General features: G+C 37.3%; 2 protein-coding genes across 2 annotated transcripts; both read right to left on the reverse strand.

Moving 5' to 3' along the window:
* Positions 1 to 3,709: 3,709 nt before the first annotated feature.
* Positions 3,710 to 12,994, reverse strand: LOC137405889 (nuclear cap-binding protein subunit 2-like). Its single transcript, XM_068092332.1, has 4 exons — positions 12,840 to 12,994; positions 8,238 to 8,419; positions 6,240 to 6,378; positions 3,710 to 3,967 (listed from the first exon to the last, which is right to left on the reverse strand). Exons 1-4 carry the CDS (start codon positions 12,927 to 12,929, stop codon positions 3,887 to 3,889), a joined length of 492 nt encoding a protein of 163 aa, XP_067948433.1. The 5' UTR covers positions 12,930 to 12,994; the 3' UTR covers positions 3,710 to 3,886.
* Positions 12,995 to 19,376: 6,382 nt separating this feature from the next.
* Positions 19,377 to 20,000, reverse strand: LOC137407064 (uncharacterized). The gene has a single exon (XM_068093670.1). It carries the CDS (start codon positions 19,998 to 20,000, stop codon positions 19,377 to 19,379), a length of 624 nt encoding a protein of 207 aa, XP_067949771.1.
* Between the last annotated feature and the right edge of the window lie 1,140 nt (positions 20,001 to 21,140).

The raw sequence follows: 21,140 nt of genomic DNA on the forward strand, positions 1-21,140 counted from the left end.
TATTGATGTATGAAATCAGTGTGAATAACGATTGCACGGTAGATGCACTCATGTAGGCAAAGGTCCAATAGAATAGATAAAAAGAGATGAGCGGATATCATTTATTCATATTGCTAATATGGATGCTGATACAATGCCAAGCATTCATCTGAACAGACAACGAGATCTGTGTAGGCACACAGTGTCTTTATTAACAACATCTCACATACTACTCCTAGCTTATAAACATGTCTACAAATTGCATTGTTTGGGTAGATGACCCAAACAACTCATAAGCGTTTGAAAATTATTTTATGCATAATGTAAGTTACCCTGGACTTATGGTTCCCAGGAAACGATCATTGCCTTAGTGTAATTGTCTCACCATAGTGTGTCTGCTCTTGATTGTTCATGTTTCTCGTGAAATCATTAATATTTTCAACTGAAAAATTGCTTAAAATTTAGTTTTTTGGAATGCACTCTCCAATATGCGACATCTCATGCTGTTTTCACGGCATCAATGATATGGCTGACAAGGATTAGGCTGCATAGCTTTTTACTAACATGATCAAATAAATCTGTTCATTGTACCTCACCTAAGTTTTTAGATGTATACAATAGCAAGGTTGAAATTCCCTCTATCTCGTACAAAGCTGTGCCAGAAAATCATATTGTATTTCTGTACACAGCTAATGGTAAAACTTAAGTATTTTATCTCCATAGTAATGTTTTCAATGTAAGTAATATATTACAGTTTTGCTTTACATCTTTAAAACTAATGAGAAGAGCTTTTATTGCCGATAGATCAACAATCTAGGTACACATTTCGGTCAAGCTTTCAAATACTCCAGACAAATTAGTTCAACCAAGTGTCAATAATGAGGAGAATGTTAACCAGCTATCAATACGTTGCAATGGATTCAATCGATCAATTATTGGCAGTTGATATTAAAAGATACGAATATCAATTGTCATAGTCACTCTGGACTAACAGTAGCACCAAATTAACCCTTACGGACATTCCTTTATCTATTAGCTGTGAAATCAGAACACTGATGAGTATTATATACAAAGGCTAGCCGACTGCATAGTTATAAATTGCTTTCACTAAGGAATCCTTCAGATGTTAGTCTAAATTAAATCATATTGTAGGTTTAGTTGATACAGTTGAATAAATTCAAGCATATTCTAATTTATGCTGCGTTTAACCACAAAAATATATAAAGCAGGTCACTACAAACTATGGCCTATGGGCCAACTGAGTCTTTGAGAAGGTTATTATTGGCCTGCAGCAAACTCTGCAAGTATTATTGAATATGGCACACAGAAAAATGTGAGCTCAACTCTGTTGCCCTTCTCAATTTCAACACTAGATGGAGCAATCCACAGAAACGGTGCTTCTCCACTAAACAAACTTCTTTTAAGCAAAAACGCTTCTAGTGATTCAGCAAAGATAGCATCCAAACCAAAAATGCAAAGTAACAAGTGTGAGTAAGATTTCAAACACAGTGAGAAAATGAACATTACGTGATTACTTCGAAGATGTCATTGGCAAGTGTTTATGTGTGATTTGTTGATTTGTAATGAATGTGTTGTGATGATGGAAGAGTATTATTCTTGTCTCAATGGCAACAAGCAACACAGTTGTACTGGTGAGGAACGAGCACAAAATATCAAGCAATCAGAATCTAGCCTGCAAGCTCTCCTACATGTTTTTTTCATGCTAACAAAGTACAGGAAAACTTCACAACAGCAAGTTATGATATGGCTAATCACATTTCCTTGCATGGCAAACCATTCTCAGATGGTGACTTCATAAGGCAGCTTTCACCAATGTAACAGAAATAATGTGCTGGGAAAATGTGCTGAATTTCAAGAGCTTGAGGTTTCCGAGAAATGCAGTATTGCGGAGAATAGAGGAGTGGTTCAATAACTTGAAATTTTTGCTGAGAGGAAAAGCTTGTGTTTTTGACTTTTACTCAATGGCTCTGCGAGCGCAGATGCTACAAACATCGTGCAACTATTTATTTCCTTTCGATAATTTTTGCTGTACAGAAGAGCTGCTTGATGCAATGATCCTAAAAGGCACAATTTCGTGAAAAGATATTTTTGAAGCTGTGTCAGAGGTAGGTAAATTGGTGGGGTGTAAATAAGGCAAACTCCTTAGAACAACAATTGATGGAGCTTTGGCAATGACAGGTGGCCCCAACAATGAAAGAAATGGGTGGTGAGGCTGTTGGGATGCGCTGCTAGCCAAGAGGTGATATGATGAACAGTGATATGAAAACCGTCAAACTTCAAGCAAGAAAATTGCACCACAGACAATTATAAGCTTTCTTATCTGATTTGGAGGCTGACCATGGAGACATTTGTTAAAATCAGCCAAAAATTGGCTAGTTTTTAAAGGAGAATGTCTGACATCTTCATGGAAAGAGTGACCTTTTGTGACCTGACAGTTTTGGTAGATCTCACTCATCATCTGAATATACTAAACTAGAAAACACATGGCAAACAACTACTGGTGTCACACCTGAATGTAGACATGACTTCTATGTAAAGCTTGATCCATTTGAAACAACCGCAATCCTTTAAAGCTGATCACTTCATTATGCTTCCTGAAATCAAGTCTGCTTTTCGAAGGACAACCTTTTTGCTAAAAAAGGGAAAAAATGTGTCTGTGATAGTTTCTATCGTAACAGAAATCAGCAAGCGGTTTCTAAGATTTTTCTATCAGTGAAAACCAAATCAAGCTACTCCTAACTACCTTTCTGGTTAATACAGGAGTGGAAGGTCTGCAGTTAGGATTGATAAACCTTGCGATGATTCATCGAAGAATCAAAATCAGCTTCTCACATTGCCTTCTACTTGAGTTTGGATGTCAAGACACACCTGAGAAGACGCCAACTAACAAGAAAGAACCTATTCAACTCAAGAATCGTCGGTGAAGAAACATCCTCCATTTTAAATCAGAACCGAAGCAGACTGAGAACAAGAACGACTGACAACCGTCTCTGCTAAGTCTTTTGTCTCAGCCACCAAACTTTCTCCTGAAATGTCAAGCATTCTTCAATCCAAAGGACAGCATCACTGGTCACACTACATGCAGTGCTCTCCACATCATAGGTAAGTTAAAAATAACACTGCAATAATGCACTAACATGCCAAATCTAAGGTGTGGCCCAGGGTGTAGCTTATTTTTGCTTATTTAGCCTTGACTAAAAAGCTTTGAACACCCCTGCATTAAAACCATATGCATGATCAGTTATTCTTAAGAGTTGTCCACCCAAAAACAGGTGACAACAAATGCTCTCCTTGCATGTAGTAATATCCGCATAATGAAGAATTGCTTAACAATATGTAACCCATAACTTCATGCATGGTGATGTGGAGTGACTTTCACACATGGACAGTAAAAATAGTTGCACTCTCCAAACTGCAAGCTCGGCAAACCAGCCTTAGTTAGCTACGAGTCATTGTCTTGTCATGTGCTGACAAATTACAGAAGTATCCAGAAGATACCGAGTTTGCCAGCAGGAATAATGAGACCACCTATTTTAGTAGTTACATATCCAGCACCGACATTAGAATAATTGTCAATACTGTATATTAAGCAACAACTTCCCACAAGTGTACCCATACAAGTTCAGACAATATTGAGACACACAACTGCTATTTTATGGTCATAACATCCAGAATGTATCGTTCTTTTAACACGGGTGTAAATTACAAATCTCTCAATATGTTTTATTTGACTTGTTCGCAAACTACAATAAGTGAGAGCTAATATACAGTTTTTAACCAGTATGTATAAAAATATTTACTTATAAGAGAGAATTAAATTCTGCCAGAAAAAATCAGCCAAAAAAGAAACTGATATATATAATACAACGTATTTTTGTTCCTCAGACTATTTAGGAATCTTATCTTGAACGATTTTGCCATAGCCTCCTCTTCCATCATCAAAGTCTGTGCGGTATTCATCACGCACCTACCAACAACAATATGTACCTTAATATCACATACCTACCAACAGCAACATGTACCTTCATATCACAGACCTACCAGCAGCAACATGTGCCTTCATATCACAGACCTACCAGCAGCAACATGTACCTTGATATCACAGATCTACCTACAGCAACATGTATCTTCATACTACTAACCTGACTGACCAGGAAAACCAGTGAAACTAGTGATACACCTTAGAGAGCAGAGATATCGAAACAAACTATAGAGCTAGTGTTAAGAATTGTCTACTCATTAACGCTGTGTTTATAAAGAGTCAAGGTCATGTGCCTACTGACAGCGGCATTGCTGCACATCGTGCTTACAAATGTACCATCTCTTTTAATATATGTTTGTGTTTCATAGCTAAGGCAACATGGGCCAAAAGGGTTGGGAAACGAACTAAACATTTTTTTCTAATAGTACCCTCACAAATACAATTTAAACCAAATTTTCTTAGCACATTCAAAGAAAAAACTTACCGATGAAAAGATGCTCAAACACAGTAAAATCCAGAATCACTAGCCTTCTAATGTGATAGCGCATCTTTGATTGACATCAGAAGATGAACACGTGTGTTAAATGTTAACTTACACCACGGAAGCGACACAATTGAAAATAATATCAATAAAAAGCTAAGGATCTCAAGCCTCATTTTGATGTGATTTTAGTCTTTGTAGACCTACTCAGGCGGAAGATGTAGTTTGAATGAAATCCGTTGATGAAATGTTTAGATTCAAGCAAAAGAACGATTATGACATCTATGTTGCAGTTTGGCAAAGAGACCAATAGAATAAAGACGCAGAATGCTGCAACTTTAATGCGATAGCCGATATCAATAAGGAGAGAGACAGCCAGCCGCGCAACTACGTAGTGACATCATTATGACACATATTTTTCTTCTGAGCATTTTAACCGCAATAAAGTATTGTGGATTTTAATCTTAAAACATCCTGGCAGTCAGATCACCTCATACATCAAAAACAATCTCAAATTATGGAAAAATACCAGCACTTTTAATAAAATCTCCTAAAATTTTGTGTTAAGTTCATATTTAAAGAATGGTCTGAGTTGTGCTAGAGTTCCTCAACTAGGGGAAGTCAAGGAACTAAATTGATCAATGAAGTTATGATGAACTGCGCGGAGAAAGTTGGAGTTGTCTTGCTTCCAAGCGTCAGAGGAGTTTCAGCAATTGGAGGAAGTAAAAAAGGGCATCGGTCAAAAAACGTTAGCATGAAATTATACCTTTAATAATATCAGGTCTTTCTCATGAAATGCTCCGAAGTTTACAGCTTATCTTAGACATTAAAACCGTTAGGCCATCAATCGTTAGTTATGTTTTGTCCGTTTCAACATTTCTGCATAAAAATTGGTAGCTCTTGCCAGTGTGATCATTGCAAAATAAAAGCCTCAACATATCAATTCTTAAAGGAACCATATTGAATGTTTTTGACTATGATTTTAATAGTTCATAAAATAACATCGTTGTTATTTCTTCTATTAAAACATTTATGATCTACAGGCTTACAGGCTTTTTCAAGCAAAGCAATAACAAAAAAGCCAACACCGAAAAAGTTCTTATTAAAAATAAAACTTATTGAAAACAGGCAAAATTTGCATTTTGATAAGTCTTATGACATGAAGATGGCCTTTGTAAATATGGTAGTATTTAACAACACAAACTGATAGTACAACCTCATCTGATGAAATCCTCGAAAAGATGCAAACTATCTAATCAATGGACAGACACTAGAAAATAGAACAACAGAAGAACAAAGCTACCCCGACTGATAGGAAACTTTAAGCAAATAGATTATTTAAACAAAGGACAACATCAAGTGATGAAGCAACTCCAAACAGTTTTAATATTCTCTATTTACAAAGAATAAAGGACAGACAACTAAAAAAAAATCAAAGGTTAACCAATTGTTTTCAAATAGACCCTGAAATTTATCAAAAAATATTGAATCAAATAGAGAACTGACTGATAAAATAACTTCAATCAACTCATATAACGACTGGACCACTGAGAACAATCTCTACAAGTAGGCAATGATGCGACAACTCCAACTAAAAAGAACGACTCCAATTCAGAGCAACTTTCAATGGCTAACCACACAAAAGTAAAAAATGTAAAGATATTACCATGAGAGAAACGAACTATTTAATTATATTTACAAACAAAAGGAAGTGAAGTAACATATTGACTCCAACCCTATAGCATAGATATGAGTGTTCAAACATATTCCACTAACCTGCCCTCCAGATTTGCCTCGGCCATATTGTCTTCCTTCTACAAATCCCGCATCCCAGTCAGTCCTCACAATTCTATCATCAAGACGAGTGCCATTCACAAAACGCATGCAGTTCTCCGCTTCTTCCCTATCGTAATACCTGTCCTACTGTCAAGGAACTAATCAAATGATCACACAATTGTGGCTAGAACCACAGACAGTTCAAGACAAGAGGAATTTAGACTGGTTGAAAAGAGACTTAACTTAAATGGGAACGGCCCTACCTAAACAGCGGAGTTACAGGTTCATATCCATAAGTCATTGTATGTAGGCATCAAATTGAATCCAAATTATTGCATCTCTCAACTACTGGATGTGTCATCTCTTATACAAGCCGATATTTTAGGGTTATGGCATGTTCAAGGAGAGCCATGTGGTGTCCTTAGAAAAGAAAAGCAAAACTTCTATACACACAAACACGAGACATGCATATCTCCTCAAAAAAGCTCTCAAACTCACTTAATCTATAATATGATGTTCCCATCAGTTTTAACTCCATCTATATGGTTTCACGTAGTTCATACACGTCCAGCGTACAACCAGTTGAATGAACTATGCGAAATAGTCACCCTTCTCATTGCTGTCAGACAGGCTTGAAAATGATACCGAAAACTTCATCCATGAATAGTAAATCAGGGCTCCCTAAGTACTTAGAGCCAAGTTCTAGCCTATCAGAGTGATCAAAAGATGAATTTTGTGATTCCTCGAAATAACTAACCACTTCAAAATAAATCTACATCAAAACTTTTTTGCTAACTAAAAAGTTTTGACGTAGATTTAATTAAAAGTTAACTGTCAGGATTTTAGAACTACATCTACTTTGAACAATACAGATGTATTTTTTTATATATTATATATTTTTAAAACTACATCCATTTTGAAGAATATAATCATGATATTTTGTTTTTTTCAACAATGATTAAGATGTTAGAACAAACAAAACTAGTTTTGGAGTCAAAAATCGCTCGCGATGTAAGCTTTAAGCTGTGACATATGGAGGTCGTTGACAAAGGAGACATGAATTGCAGTGTCAACGCCGATGATTAGCTAACGCACAAAAGCGAAACAAAAGCACTTTTGTTGGCCACCATTATAATAGATTCTCCCATCTAGTCATCTTGCTACATCTTTTTGGCCACTCAACACAGCAGACGATTACGTATAATGAAAGGTCGAAGCAGATTTCATAAATACCAAAAAAGTTCATGTTGTAGGTTATTAATATGGCCAGCATTAATTATTGAGCGGTGGTTGTGGAATTACACCAATTGACTTGCACATATCACCTGTGGAGTGTGCTAGCAAAAAAGTCTCTTTTTACACAAATTGAAAATTTCAAACATTGTCCATCCTCGGCTATTCTCTGAAATCGTCTGTTTGAAACCGTTGTGACATACGCTCCACTTCCAAGAATTTGAGCCATTTAAAGATGAATAAATAGCGACGCAATCGTTTCCGGTCAATCCTTGGCAAAGATCACCACCTTTTAGTCCATCTCCATGACTTGAAAGTGTTAAAACTTAGTATTTGTTCAAAATTAATAAAAATTATTCAAATATCAATGCATGTTAAATGCTATTGTTAATGCTACAGTATTTTGTACTGTCAGTTAACCATCTGGTAACATTGTTATGAAATGCTCCCTAAACTAAAAAAAGCTAGTCAGACAATATGATTTTATTTCCTGCACAGGTAAGGATAATTATTTAGGTCGAAATGTCTTGCTATTACTGAACCTTTCATAGGAGCAGTTGAAAGCAAAAGAACATGTTTGCCTTGACTGGCAGTTGTCGAGAAGGTAAACGCTCTTATCTACGACTCAATTCCAGCTTAAATTTAGCTAATATTATGCAGAGAAATCATACAAATATGCACCATGTAAAGAGCACCATGAACACGCCTGAGCGGTAGGTATAACATTCAAAACATTAACGCTGATTGTAATAGAGCAAAGGATACTCAACAAAACAGAAGCCGCATGGAGTCTTCCTATGCTTGTCTAAGCCCATCACGATACGCTTAACATCACCAACACGAGAGAACAACTCCCAAATTTGTTCCTCTGTGGTGTAGAATGACAAGTTGCCGACATAAAGAGTAGTGCTGTTTTTTAGTTTGTCTTCCTGCTGTACTCTGTTACCCTGAGGGCAGAAGGTCACTAGCGGTTACTACAGCAATCTATGCGGCAGCAAACAAGAACGAGTTAAAGTGAATAACGAACCTTCGATAGTTTCTTAAAGAATGTTTGAGGAATTCTGTTACATTATAGAAATAAACAAGAAGCATATAGCAATTGTATAACAGATCAAATTTGAGTTCTTTCAACATATCTTATGGTAAAAGAAGGTAAATTATAAAACTTTTAATAAAACCCAGAATACCATAAAACCTCTAATTGAACACCACCTTTATTTGAACGCTACCTCTATTTGACCGTCAATACGAAAACAGGGTTGAAAAATAGAGCCTCACCCTCTAATTGAACGCCACTTCCAGTTGGCCGCCACTTTGAAAATATTTGATCTTTACGAACCCATAATAGCAAGTGATCAGTAAAAAAGTCTACAAAATCGGATTAATAATGAATCATTTACATCAATAACAATCAGTTCTCTTGTCCATCTCCAAACCTTTCCGATTTCTTTTCGATTTACTTTAAAAGCAATACCATAGAAATAATAATGGTTTCAGGCTAATAGTAGTTCCTTGTTTAGCGCGGTCTTGATACTTCAAAGTACATGTACCTATATAAAAACCGTCTAAATTTCCGTTGGTCGATGAACTTTGAAAGCAACACCATAGAAACAATTAATATCTGTCTCCTAATATCTGTCGCTAATAGCAGTTCCTTGTTTAACGCGGTCCGGTCTTTTTACTTTGAAGTAGCCTACATTTATAAAAAAAAAGTTTAAATTGACGATGGTGAATGAACTTTCAAAGCAACACCATAAAAATAATTACTAACAGTCTCAGGCTAATAATAGTTCCTTGTTTAAGGCGGTCAAAGATTATGCATATAAAAACCGGTTTTCAAGTTTTGGGCCAAAGGTTATGTTTAGTGAGCAAACTTTTAAGTGTTGCATTTGGGCTGAAGGCAGCGCGTAAAAGTTTTGCTCTGCCAAAAAATTGTTTCGACGCTAATATCGACTAGTTCAGCGGTGCAGATGAAGAGTTGAGGCCAGAAGATATTGTGGAAGGTATTGGACAACTAAAAGAAGTTCGTTCCATCGAAAGTAACAATCAGAGCGTAGCTATCCGAGGAAAGGACAAGAAATATTTTTGTTTTAAAAACGTTAATTTTTGTTTCTGCATGTAATATAAGTATGGTTCGTTTATGTCACTTGTTCATAAATATATATTTGTATAATTGGATAGATTATTTTTATATAACTTATAAATATGCAAATTTATAGCATGCTATTTAATAGCATCCTTGCGGCTATCTTAACACGGCTTACAATGAATCAATGCTCATAACTCCACTTGTATTGCACAGAAAAAGCTAGTTTTGGCTGCAAACTGGAGTAAACATATCAATGAGTGCGATTAGCTTTTAGGCGACATCTATATACTGTATATATATATATTTCTCAAAGTATGTCCGTATGTCGTATATCTGTCTGTCATTCCGACTATAGATCTTAAAATCTTGTTACTGATATTCCGCGTTCTGATGGATTTGAACTCACGACAATTTTCGCATCGATGATTGTTTTAGCCGGATGCTCTGTCACCGAGCTAAAACGCCATAGTGATCATCATACGATTTCATATAACAGATACACTGCGCGCACGCTAATTATTTTAGCCTTAGGTTTTCTAACAAAGGTTTTGAGATTTGTTCGCCTTGGAGCTTGAACATAAATCCGGTTCTCACTAAACCGGAGCCTGCGCATTGCAATTAGCAAAGCTCCGGAAAAGCATAGAAGCGGATAAGCACTTTACGCTTCATAAATTCTTTACAAAAAGGGAGAAACTATCTGGGACGACAGTCTCCTCTACCCTCTACCGAAGAAAGTTTCTCGGGAGATAATCATTTCAGTCAAGTTACCCTAAATTGTTTTGGAGGAGGATTCTTCTTTAACGATGTAAAGTAAATGTGCCACTGCTGTTTATATTTTCTTTTTCCTACGATTTTTGATGTAACTGATCTGTTGCATTTTTTGCTGTTTCATTATCTATTTTTGCAATTTTTAGTATTGTATTTTAACCTTTAATGTTTTTGATGTTTTAAAAGCCAAACGTACAAAATGTTTACTTTTGTTTTCTTTTTCCATCATCATAAATAAAAAACTTTTTATTAAAATAAACACGATCTATATATACCTGTTTTTATTTATAGTATGCAGTATACAGTACAAGTTATGGTGTAAAATGTTGAAAAAAATACTTTACCGAACTATTTCTCTGAATTTACCAAAGTTTTTCTCACCTTGGAATGGATTAAAATCTACATAATTTTATTTTAATGGGCAAAATTGTTTCGGATCTCGAACAACTCGGTTAACAACACTAGAACAACCCTAACACATAACCTAACCAGGCCCGCCAACTCTCACGCCTAATGCGTGAGTCTCACGCATTAGGCGTGAGACTCACGCATTAGGCGTGAGACTCGCGCATTAGGCGTGAGACTAACGCATTAGGCGTGAGACTCACACAATAAAGCAAAAAAATGAGAATGAGTGAGAAATGTGTGAGATTTTTGCCCCAATTTTCACAATATTATATATATATACTGTCATTGATGCATCAATTGCTCCAAAACCAAATCTCAAGCATTGCCCCACTCTTGGGTTGGCAGGCCTGAACCTAACCTAATGGGTAACACATAACAACCTTCTGGAACGAATTAGGTTCGAGAACCGAGTTTCCACTGTATGTTATTAAAAGCTATATGCCGCTGAAAGTTATGAACTTTTAAATTTACGGTGGTCTGAAAACCTTTACAGTTGTTTTATTTATTTTTAATTTAGTTGCCCTACACAAAACCTTTTTTTCATGATATGAAGTTTGAAAGTTACAGTTGTTTGAAAAAGTTTGAAAACCTTTACAGTTGTGTTTATTTTCTCTCGTAATTTATTTCAATTACACAAAACAACTTTCTCATGATATGTAGTTTGAAAGTTAGAGTGGCAATATGTTGTTAGATGTTAAATACAAATCAATTTTCTGTCCAAAAACCATTTTATTACCCGGGCAACGCCGGGTAGCACAGCTAGTTGTTCAATATAGATATAAAATAAAAACATGTCTTCAAATTGAGAATAAAATAAAAATTGAAACTGCCAACAAATTGGAAAGGACACAGGCTATAATATCGTTGTAGGTCAATTGCAAGCAATAAATATCAACTGATAGAGATGTTTCTCGACGCATATTTATTAAGAGATCTTTGACAAGTTGGAGGTAAGTTAGCAGATTTATTGCTTCCAAAAGGTTTAATATCACTCCACCGGAAAAAGAGAGCAAAATATAAGCAACATTCGCTTCGCCCTTAATAGGGCTAAACTTATCTTACAAAAATTCTGACGAGCCATTTGATAAATTTACACACCGCTAGCCTCTATTTGAATTCTGCCTTTAATTGACCGCTTCTATAGAGTAAGGGTTCAAAAATAGAGTGACATGGCATTCAATTAGAGGTTTTACGGTAATTAATGCCGAGATGCTTTAAAATCCAATTTTCCCTTTCACGACTTCCCAGGCTTACAAAAACTACTGGTAATGTGAATCAGATGTTAGGAACTCTGCGGTACATTTTTTGGGATTTTTTATAACCCTATCTACAGGTAGTGGATAATACAATATATGCAGTTTCAAAAAGGTTCATTATTTCCAGTACATAACCTTAGTTTAGGGTCATACTGTTTAACTGGTAACAAACTCCAAAGATCTAACGATGTCATGTTAAAAGGTTCTAGCTGACTGACGACCAATTTTTTGTACATAGCTCAATAATAAAATATTTGCACTAAAAACGTTTTTAGTTAGGGCCTACTTAACAGATGCCGTCATTTTACTTTTCAACATCTAAAAGGCCCGTGTCTGAACAGCTTGGTAATCTTGAAAGGCCAATGACTAAAACCAAATTAAGTACTAAACTACTAAACGCTGACTGATCTAATTAATAAAATGGACGCAACCATTAGCAATTAATTATTTACAAATGCTTTACAAGTGGACATGATGAAAAATCAGCATTTTTATACGGCGATGAAGTAGCGTCAGTTTCAATAAAAATATTGACAAACTGACTAGCTGACATTTAATCTAAAACACAACTAAATATTTACCACAAGAACGTTGAGCCAATATTTTCTTTCACCATCAAATTAGTCAATTAAATGATTTTGGTTTATTTTGATCGAAAAACCTATGGCAAATTGCAAGCGATTCAGTCGTTAAAAACACGTCAATCCCTCATCACAACAAATGACCAATAAAGAATACATCAAGTACAGGAAGAACCCAGATAGTTACTGCCTTGTACATATTGAAGAAAATATTTCATTGTTTAAATAAACAGCCAAACTGTTGACTATGAAATGTGATGCGAACCTTGAAATGCTGATCTCTGTAATTGCTTAAAGACGTTGATTTGTGCTGAATTTGTCGATTTTCTGAAAATGGACTCTTCCAAACATCCATCTTATGTAAATTTTATACTTTCCTTCAATATTTTTTCAACGCTTCTTGCCTCCGCCAGCTTTAATATAACCTTGGCCCGCTAGTGGAGATCCCGCTACTTGAGATGAGCGTACGTACGCAGGCAAGTAGGAACCCGAGTTTTTAATCAATAGACATAGAGAGTTGACCTGTCGTCTTGACATAAGTTTAAACCCCATGAAAGGATTTCGAATGCAGTGGTCGCAGACGATTAATTACCGTAGAATCATTTCCCCTCTGCAAATTAAACAAAAGGTTTGGAACGGTTTCGGTTCGACTTACTTGTTTGTGATTTGTCGACAGTTTCATACCATGTGTGATAACAGTTTTTTTGTTTCTCTATAAATGTTCGCCTGGGTTAAGTGGACCTTGATCATGCATATAGATAGACCATTGGACAACAAAATAATTGATTCATTAAATATGGTCGAGATAATATTTATGTTTTATGACCGTGACCATGCTGCTGCTAGAGGCCGGCCTGGTGTTTATTGCTCTCGGTAATGAAAACGTACAATCGCATATAGTCAACGAATACGCTGTCGTATAGGAGTATTAGCAAAAGCTGATAGCGTAATGGAGAAATGCTTAAACACAAAGACATACGCAATCAGTGTTTGGATGCGGCTAAATTGCATCTGTCACAAACTGTCACATCTGGGTGGCCATAAATGTTTGTTTGTGAATATTATTTATTGAGGTTTTCATGAGAAAATAGTGTTCTGTTGACCTCATAATTAAAAATTAAAGCTAATATAATGTGGTATAATATGATAATTGAGAATAAAATTGATAGTGGCTACAATAATATGATTTCTATAAGAGGATAATAAGATCGTTGATTGAGCTGAGTATATATATATAGTGTATATATATATGCAAGCTGAGTTGATTGAGTATTTAGATTCCAAGTTAGTAATTATTAGTATGGTCATTTTAAAAAAAATTTTAACGCGGGTGACACAATACTCTACTATTCTTATGTCAGCTATGGTTGTAAAGTGACAACCGATGGTTTTTAATAATTTTAATTCAATGTTTTTAGTATACCAGTGTTAGTAAATCAAATATAGAATGGTCAGTAGTCACAGTATGGCCAGTTAATCAATATCAAATGACAGCTCATTCACAGGATCTAATACCTCTTCTTTCATAATCTTGATAGCGTTATATTTAAAAGATTGTCTGCCATAGTTCTTATTAATAGATGGTGTTATTAATGAGCATTGCGATCTTAGGCTTATTTGGTGTCTCTCACTATCCTGTTGAATATATTTGTATAGAGCACTGGCCACTGTAGCTACCTCCACTTTGCCTATCAACTGCCTGTAAAAGAAAGAACGCCGACTGGCGAGAGTATGTAGGCCCAATAATCGACGACCATCAGTTACTGAGAAGGATTTAGGTGCTTTGCATATTACTCGCACCGCTTTATTTTGGCAAGCCTCAATTTGGTCTGAATGACATTTACCAAGAAACATAAACAAAGTAGCACAATATTCAAGACGACTTCGGACTATTGAAGTATATATTAATTTAGCATCTTCAACAGACAAAAGATGTCGAATCGTACGAAGAGCATATAAACATTGTTTTGCCTTGGTCACTGTTAGTTTTATATGCGTATTGAAACCAAAATTTGCATCAATTGTGACCCCAAGTAATTTTATATTGTGTTCAATTTGGATTGGTAATTGGATTCAATGTATTGGTCAAACCGATGGCAACCATAAACCATGGCTAAGCACTCTAATTCAAGGGGTGCGTAGTTCTTTTCACATTTGGTCAATGAGCGAGAAGCATAAGCAATAGGTTTTTCGTCCTGTAATAGTACTGCCCCAAGCCCAACAGTGCTGGCATCACATTGCAAAACAATAGGTTTGGTATGATCAAAATAACCAAGGGTTTCACCACTCAGCACCAACTGTTTCACTTCTTGGAATGCTTTCTCCTGTCTTTGCTCCCACTTGAAGTCGGCCCCTTTGCCTAACAGTGCTCTCAGCGGCTCTGTAACCGTGGCTAGATTAGGCATAAACCTGCTAAGATAATTTGCAAAGCCTAAAAACCTCCGAAGCTCCACTACTGTCTTTGGAGTTTGCATATCAACTATATCCCTTTGTTTGTTGGGATCTGCTTTCACTCCGCTTTCACATAAGATATGTCCTATGTATGGTATTTCTCTCAATCTTAATCTCAGTTTCTCTTTATTCAGCTTTAGCCCTGTCTCACGGGCCCTCTGAAGTAAAGTTACTAAGGTTTTATCGTGATCTCTCATTGCCTCATCTATATTCTGTCCTCGGCCCACTATCGACACATCATCTGCCACAACTGCTAATCCCTCAATGCCTTCTAGCGCTACATTTAAACGTCTCTGAAACTCTTCTGGACTGCTACTCAAGCCAAAGGGCATTCTTTTCCATCGATATCTGCCTTTAGGTGTCCAAAACGTAGTAAGGAAACTACTCCTTTCACTCAGCTCAATCTGTAGGAAACCATCCTTAGCATCCACCAACGAAAACACCTTGGCATTCTTCAATGTTGGTAACACATCTTCCAAAGTTGGTAATGGGTAATGATTTCTTTGTATTGCCTTGTTGAGATCAGTTGGATCTAAACAAACTCGAATAGACCCTGACGGTTTCCTCATGGCCAGAAGGTTTGAAATCCACGGAGTGGGTTTGTCCACTTTAGCTATAATCTCCTGTTTTTCTAAAGCATCCAACTTTTTGGCTAGATCTGCCCTAAGCGCAAAAGGTATTCTTCTTGGCCTATAATTCTGAACAGGTCTGACAGATTCATCAGCTTCAATATCGTACTCCCCTGCTAATTTACCCAGGCCGGTGAAAACATCTTTGTATTGTTCTAAAGCCCATGCTATAGTGTCCGATTCCTTTCCTTCTACCAAGTCAACACATTCATTCACTGTTAGCAACTGCAACAATAGGCATGAGTCCAAGGATAACAATGTAAGATTTTTGCAATCTATCACCTCAAACCTCAAAATCACTGGCTTTTCACTGTTCATAACAGTTAAAGCACATCTACCCAATGATAGTTCCACTGTGCCATTGTACATGCTAAGCTTCGTCGAACTCTTTTGCAATGGCGGTTTGCCTAACTGCTCATTGGCTTGAAAGCTCAAAATATTACATGTAGCTGCTGTGTCCAGCTGAGTCTTTAGCCATTTTGGAGCCCTAATTCCCTCAGCTTTGACTTGTAGGTTAGTTACCAGTTTACGGCCTTCGCGCTGAACCCTGATTAGCCATGCATCCTCTGACCCCGAAGACATGTCTCCTTCCTTCATTACCATGTTCACCTGATCTTCTCTTAGTTCATCGACTAGTTTCACGCTTGCTTCATTTTTCTTTCGACAGACTCTTGAGAAATGATTCATTGTGCCACAAGCATTGCATGCTTTTCCAAATGCTGGACACTGCCGAGGAGGGTGTGATGTGCCACAGTACTTGCAATTACCTCTCGCTTTTGGTTCCTTCTTTATGACTACTGTGCTATCAACCGGTCGCGATGGACGCTTATACACCGCATGTGCTTCCTCATTCAGCTTAAGCCCTGCCATTTCTTTTTGTGTATCCTCTACTGTTCTGCAGATCTTTATAGCCTTTTCCAGATCAAGGTCTTCTTTTTCAAAGAACCTTTTTCTCGTCCCCTCATCCGATAAACCCAAAGTGAGCGCATGCAAGATCCAATCCTCGGCTGCTTCTTTAAAGTCACAATACTCTCTTGCTTGCTTACGTAATGCTGTCAAGAATTGATCAACAGTCTGCTCACCTTGCTTCATTGTCAGAAATTTGTGTCTCTCTGCAAACAAATTCACTCTAGGCTTGCAGTAATCATCAAATGCTTTAACAACTGTTGCATAATTTTTGCGCTCTTCATCTGTCAGATTGAAATTGTCGTATATGTCAATACCTCTTGGCCCCACTGTGCGTAAGAGTATAGCCAGCTTCATTTCATCTTTAGCTTTTGCCTTATCGTTAGCTGCTATAAACCAATCAAACTGTCTCTTGAATCTGGTCCACTGTGTCGCTAAAGTAGACGCCTCAGTTGTTTCTGACAACGGTTCTGGAAGCAATGATTCCATAATAATGAGTACTATGAATCACTGTAAATAGATGAAAGCGAACAACCACTATACTAAATAACCTACACAAAAAAATTCAGGTCAAGGACTAAAAAAACTATATATATATCTATCTATCTATATAATCTTCTTAATTATAAGAATGATACATGCAGTAGATGCTGTTGCTTATAAAAACGACACAGACTACTATTTGCGCCTCTAGTAATACTGTGAGCGTCTGCGTGGGTATATCTAATAAGCTAGTAGTGATGTAGTCAATCAATAGCAACAACGAGTGCACGAACGAATGCTATGGGATGTATGTCTTTATGTATATATATCACCATAATCACTCTTCTACCCCTAATAGCGCTACTGTAATTGTATGTTGTTGTAGTTCGTTGACTTCGTTATGCTCATAAGTAGGTTTGTTGACGAGATGATGAGTCGTGGTTGTCGCTGTAGATTAGTAGTCCATTCATTAGCTCCTTCAGCTTGTTGAACCCACACTATTATTTATCGTTATGTACTGTCTATTGGTCATGAGTGTTAGTGAGACTGGTAATTATTGTTGCTAATCCTCTTCTGACACCATGTTTGGATGCGGCTAAATTGCAAGTATATTGTAAGTATATCGTAAGTATATAATAAGTATAATGTATCAGCCCGACCATGCCGCGCACAACAGGAAGTGCCCTATGTCCTTGACCCGACAGCCTACTAACAAGTGGTATTGTAACAATCAGACCTGCCAACCCAAGAGTGGGGCAATGCGTGAGATTTGGTTTTGGGGCAATTGATGTATCAATGATAGTATATGTAAAATTGTGGAAATTGGGGCAAAAATCTCACGCATTTCTCACACATTTTCATCTTTTCTTTGGGGTGATTGCGTGAGTCTCATGCCCAAAGCGTGAGAGTTGGCAGGTATGTACGCAAAATTACAATGAATGTGACACCTAATACATTGGAAGACCAGCAATAAAGACAGTAATGATACTAATCTACAAGCAGCTTAAAAACCTCATGTGGAAGTAGCCTATCAGGAAAGGGACATAAATTAACATGCCAAAAAATCATTAAAAGCTATCAGACCTGTACCAGACACGACCAAGACAATTGGAGTTAGTCATCATTTCCAAACAATATACTCTCATGACGTACTTAAGACAAGTTCACTTAATTGCTATCCCTATGCAACATAAATAACAGAACCTGAGCGCCTAAACACCTCACAGGCTAACAAAGACATCTTTAAAAGAGAACAGCTCCAACAACTCTTTCTCTATCTGCAGTCGATCTATCTCTTTTTCCTGGAGGACCTACTGAGGCACCCCCTGCTTGTTGAGGCGCGTCCCTCTGCCTCCAGAGCCTCCCTCCCTTTTCCTTCTGGAGCTTCGCTCTCTCTCTCTTTCCTCTGTCGCTGGTGCCTCTATCTTTTCCCTACCTATGGAGCTTCCTTCTCCATCATCAGCTGATCCGCTTCTACTTCCCTATCTCAACTACCGAGCCTCTATACATAGGGACTGTCATGATTCTCATCTGACTATTGAAACTCGCAGCCGTACGAGACTGAGCAAGCAAACATGGACGAATGTTCGAGTAAGGGCTTAACTTTTAGTAGCTATTTTAACCTTTTGTCATTAATATTATTGTTTAGAATTTTGTTACGTTGTCTATTTTAATCGTTGAACTTATAAAATGAAAAACTCACTTTTGCTGATAAATATCAGTATTGCTTACAACAGCTTAACACCTTCACTTGTACTCAAACCAGTAATAATCAAATTAGTTCCCGCATGACAAAGCAAAGTACACAAACTGAACATAGTCAAAATAAAATGAAATGACAAAGTAAATCCGACACTAATGTTGTGTGTGTGGGTTTGGATTAGTTATGCATAACATGATTTCTCCACATTCACCCATAACAACACTTAGTATTTATATAATATTATCAACATCCTTTTTTTATTAAGTGGAGTTGTACTAACTAACTAAATGAGTTTGTGAGTATAGGATTAAAGAATGTCAAATACAATTTATAATGTCTTGTAGTGTGGTTGCTCCTGACCTCTTGAACTATTGCACTACCCAGGTGCAGGCCCGTGCAGTGCAGGTTAACTGCCTTCACGGACCAGTGGGCATCACACCAGCTTATGCTGAGAAATGGGTGTCTAGTTGTTGTGAGTCATAACAAAGTTTTTGAATCTGCTTGGGAGTTTTAATTCTCTGACTGGTTGTGTTCCAGTGCAAGGTACAAGCATAATTTCTACTGTGCTACTTGTGCCATCATATGCCGGTACATATGTCACTACTGGCTCCTCTTCTATAGCAATGATCAACTAATCTGGTATAGGTGCCATGATGGCTGGTATCTCAGAACTAGTAGGGTCTCGTTTGAGGTCTACTCTACTTCTATAAACGATGGCATCTGTATTCTCATTCCAGACAGTGGGTGATCTATCTGCTAGCTGGTCTAGTATCTTTCCATGACACCATTTAGAGGCCTTGAAGTCTTTCAGTAGTACTGGATCACCAAAGTTTAAGGTGCGCAAGTCTTTGGCTCCTTTGTCATGACTTGTTTGGGTAACTAACTTCTTTTTCTGTTTCTCTTTGAGTACTGTCTCATTTTTTTCTCTCTTATTATCAACTTCCGTTAGTAGCATAAACCTTGTGGATCTGCCCAGCATCCTCTCAACTGGTGATGTTGACATAACTGCTGTTGGTGTGTTCCTGTACTTTAGCAGTGCCTGGTAAGGGTCTTGAAATCTTCTCATCGGCTTCTTAACTATTTTGACTGCTGATTCGGCCTTGCCATTCGATTGTTGACAAACCGGAGAACTGGTTTTGTGGATGACATCCCACTCTCGGCTAAAAGAGGCAAACTCTGCTGGCATGAATTGAGGTCCATTTTCTGATTGAACCTTATGTGGTATTCCATATCTGGAGAAGGTCTTTTTACACATTTATCACTGTGAGTCAGATTTGTTTAGATGCTCCACCTCGAAGAAAACTGAGAAGTAGTCCACCAGAATAAGGTAGTTCTGTCTGACATATGTATGAATATACAGACCCAGTTTACTCTAAACTTGACCAGGTATGTCATGGTTAAGAATTGTTTCCCTCTGCTGTTGGGGAGAATCCATGGCACATGTTACGCAGTTGTCTCTGTGTACTTGTATATCTCTGGCCATTTCAGGCTAGTAAACAGCTGAACTCGCTCGTCTCAAGGTAGCCGCTGTTCCTTGATGACTTGTGTGTAGTTTCTTGCGTATCTTTGGACGACACTTTGTGGGAATAATTACTCTGTGCCCTCTATATATAATAACATGGCTACTGCTAGTTCATCTCTGTAGGAGACGTATGGCTCGATTGATTCAGGAACGTCATCTGGTCTGTTTGGCTGTCCTCTTGTAATCAATTGTATCAACAACTGCATCTCCTGGTCTTGTTTGATCATTATCTTGATTGTCTGCAATGTCATTAGTAACACTGGTAGGTCCTGGTCAGTGTTGATTGTTGAGAGCATCTGTTGTACCATGGATATCTGGTTCATATTGAATTGGTTAGTTGCATTGTTTTCAAGGCTTTACCGTCTCCTGTTGTCACCTGTTGGCCTCCAGGTCGATAAACCACTTTGCTTGGGTATCTCTGTAGGGCTAGTATCATTGTTTGGAACCGGCGGGTGCTTTGAGAGGAGGCTTATTCATAATTGACTCCTGCGATTTGTGATCAGTGTGAATTGTGACGTCAGTGTTTTCGAAGACATATTGGTCAAATTTCTGCATTCCATACACAATAGCCACCAACCCTAGTTCAATGGAAGCATATTTATCCTCGCTATTACTCAGACTTATGAAAGCATTGGCCACAAGTTTTCCTGTATATTTCCAGTTTTCCTGTTTTCCTTTTTTTGTATAAGCACCACTCCAAGACCCATTGAGCTAGCATCAGTCTGTACAACAACTGGCTTTTCTGTTTTGAAGTATTGTAGGACAGACTCTGTTGTCATGAGTGACTTAAATTTCTCAAAATTCATCGCCTGGTCTTGTGCCTAAACAAATTCTCTGTCTGTGGTGCCAATCAGTCTTCTTAGTGATTCAAAT

This window comes from Watersipora subatra, chromosome 10 (assembly GCF_963576615.1).
Source record: "Watersipora subatra chromosome 10, tzWatSuba1.1, whole genome shotgun sequence".
NCBI lineage: Eukaryota > Metazoa > Bryozoa > Gymnolaemata > Cheilostomatida > Watersiporidae > Watersipora > Watersipora subatra.

Bases quoted from the DNA above. Each gene is read 5' to 3' on its own strand.
- LOC137405889 (XM_068092332.1), bottom strand. From the start codon at position 12,929: ATGGATGTTTGGAAGAGTCCATTTTCAGAAAATCGACAAATTCAGCAC. The intron at 8,420-12,839 runs GTTCGCATCACA...TTCTGCCCTCAG, and splicing joins ACAGAGATCAGCATTTCAAG to GGTAACAGAGTACAGCAGGA. The intron at 3,968-6,239 runs GTTAGTGGAATA...TGTTGTTGGTAG, and splicing joins GAGGCAAATCTGGAGGGCAG to GTGCGTGATGAATACCGCAC.
- LOC137407064 (XM_068093670.1), bottom strand. From the start codon at position 20,000: ATGTGTAAAAAGACCTTCTCCAGATATGGAATACCACATAAGGTTCAA.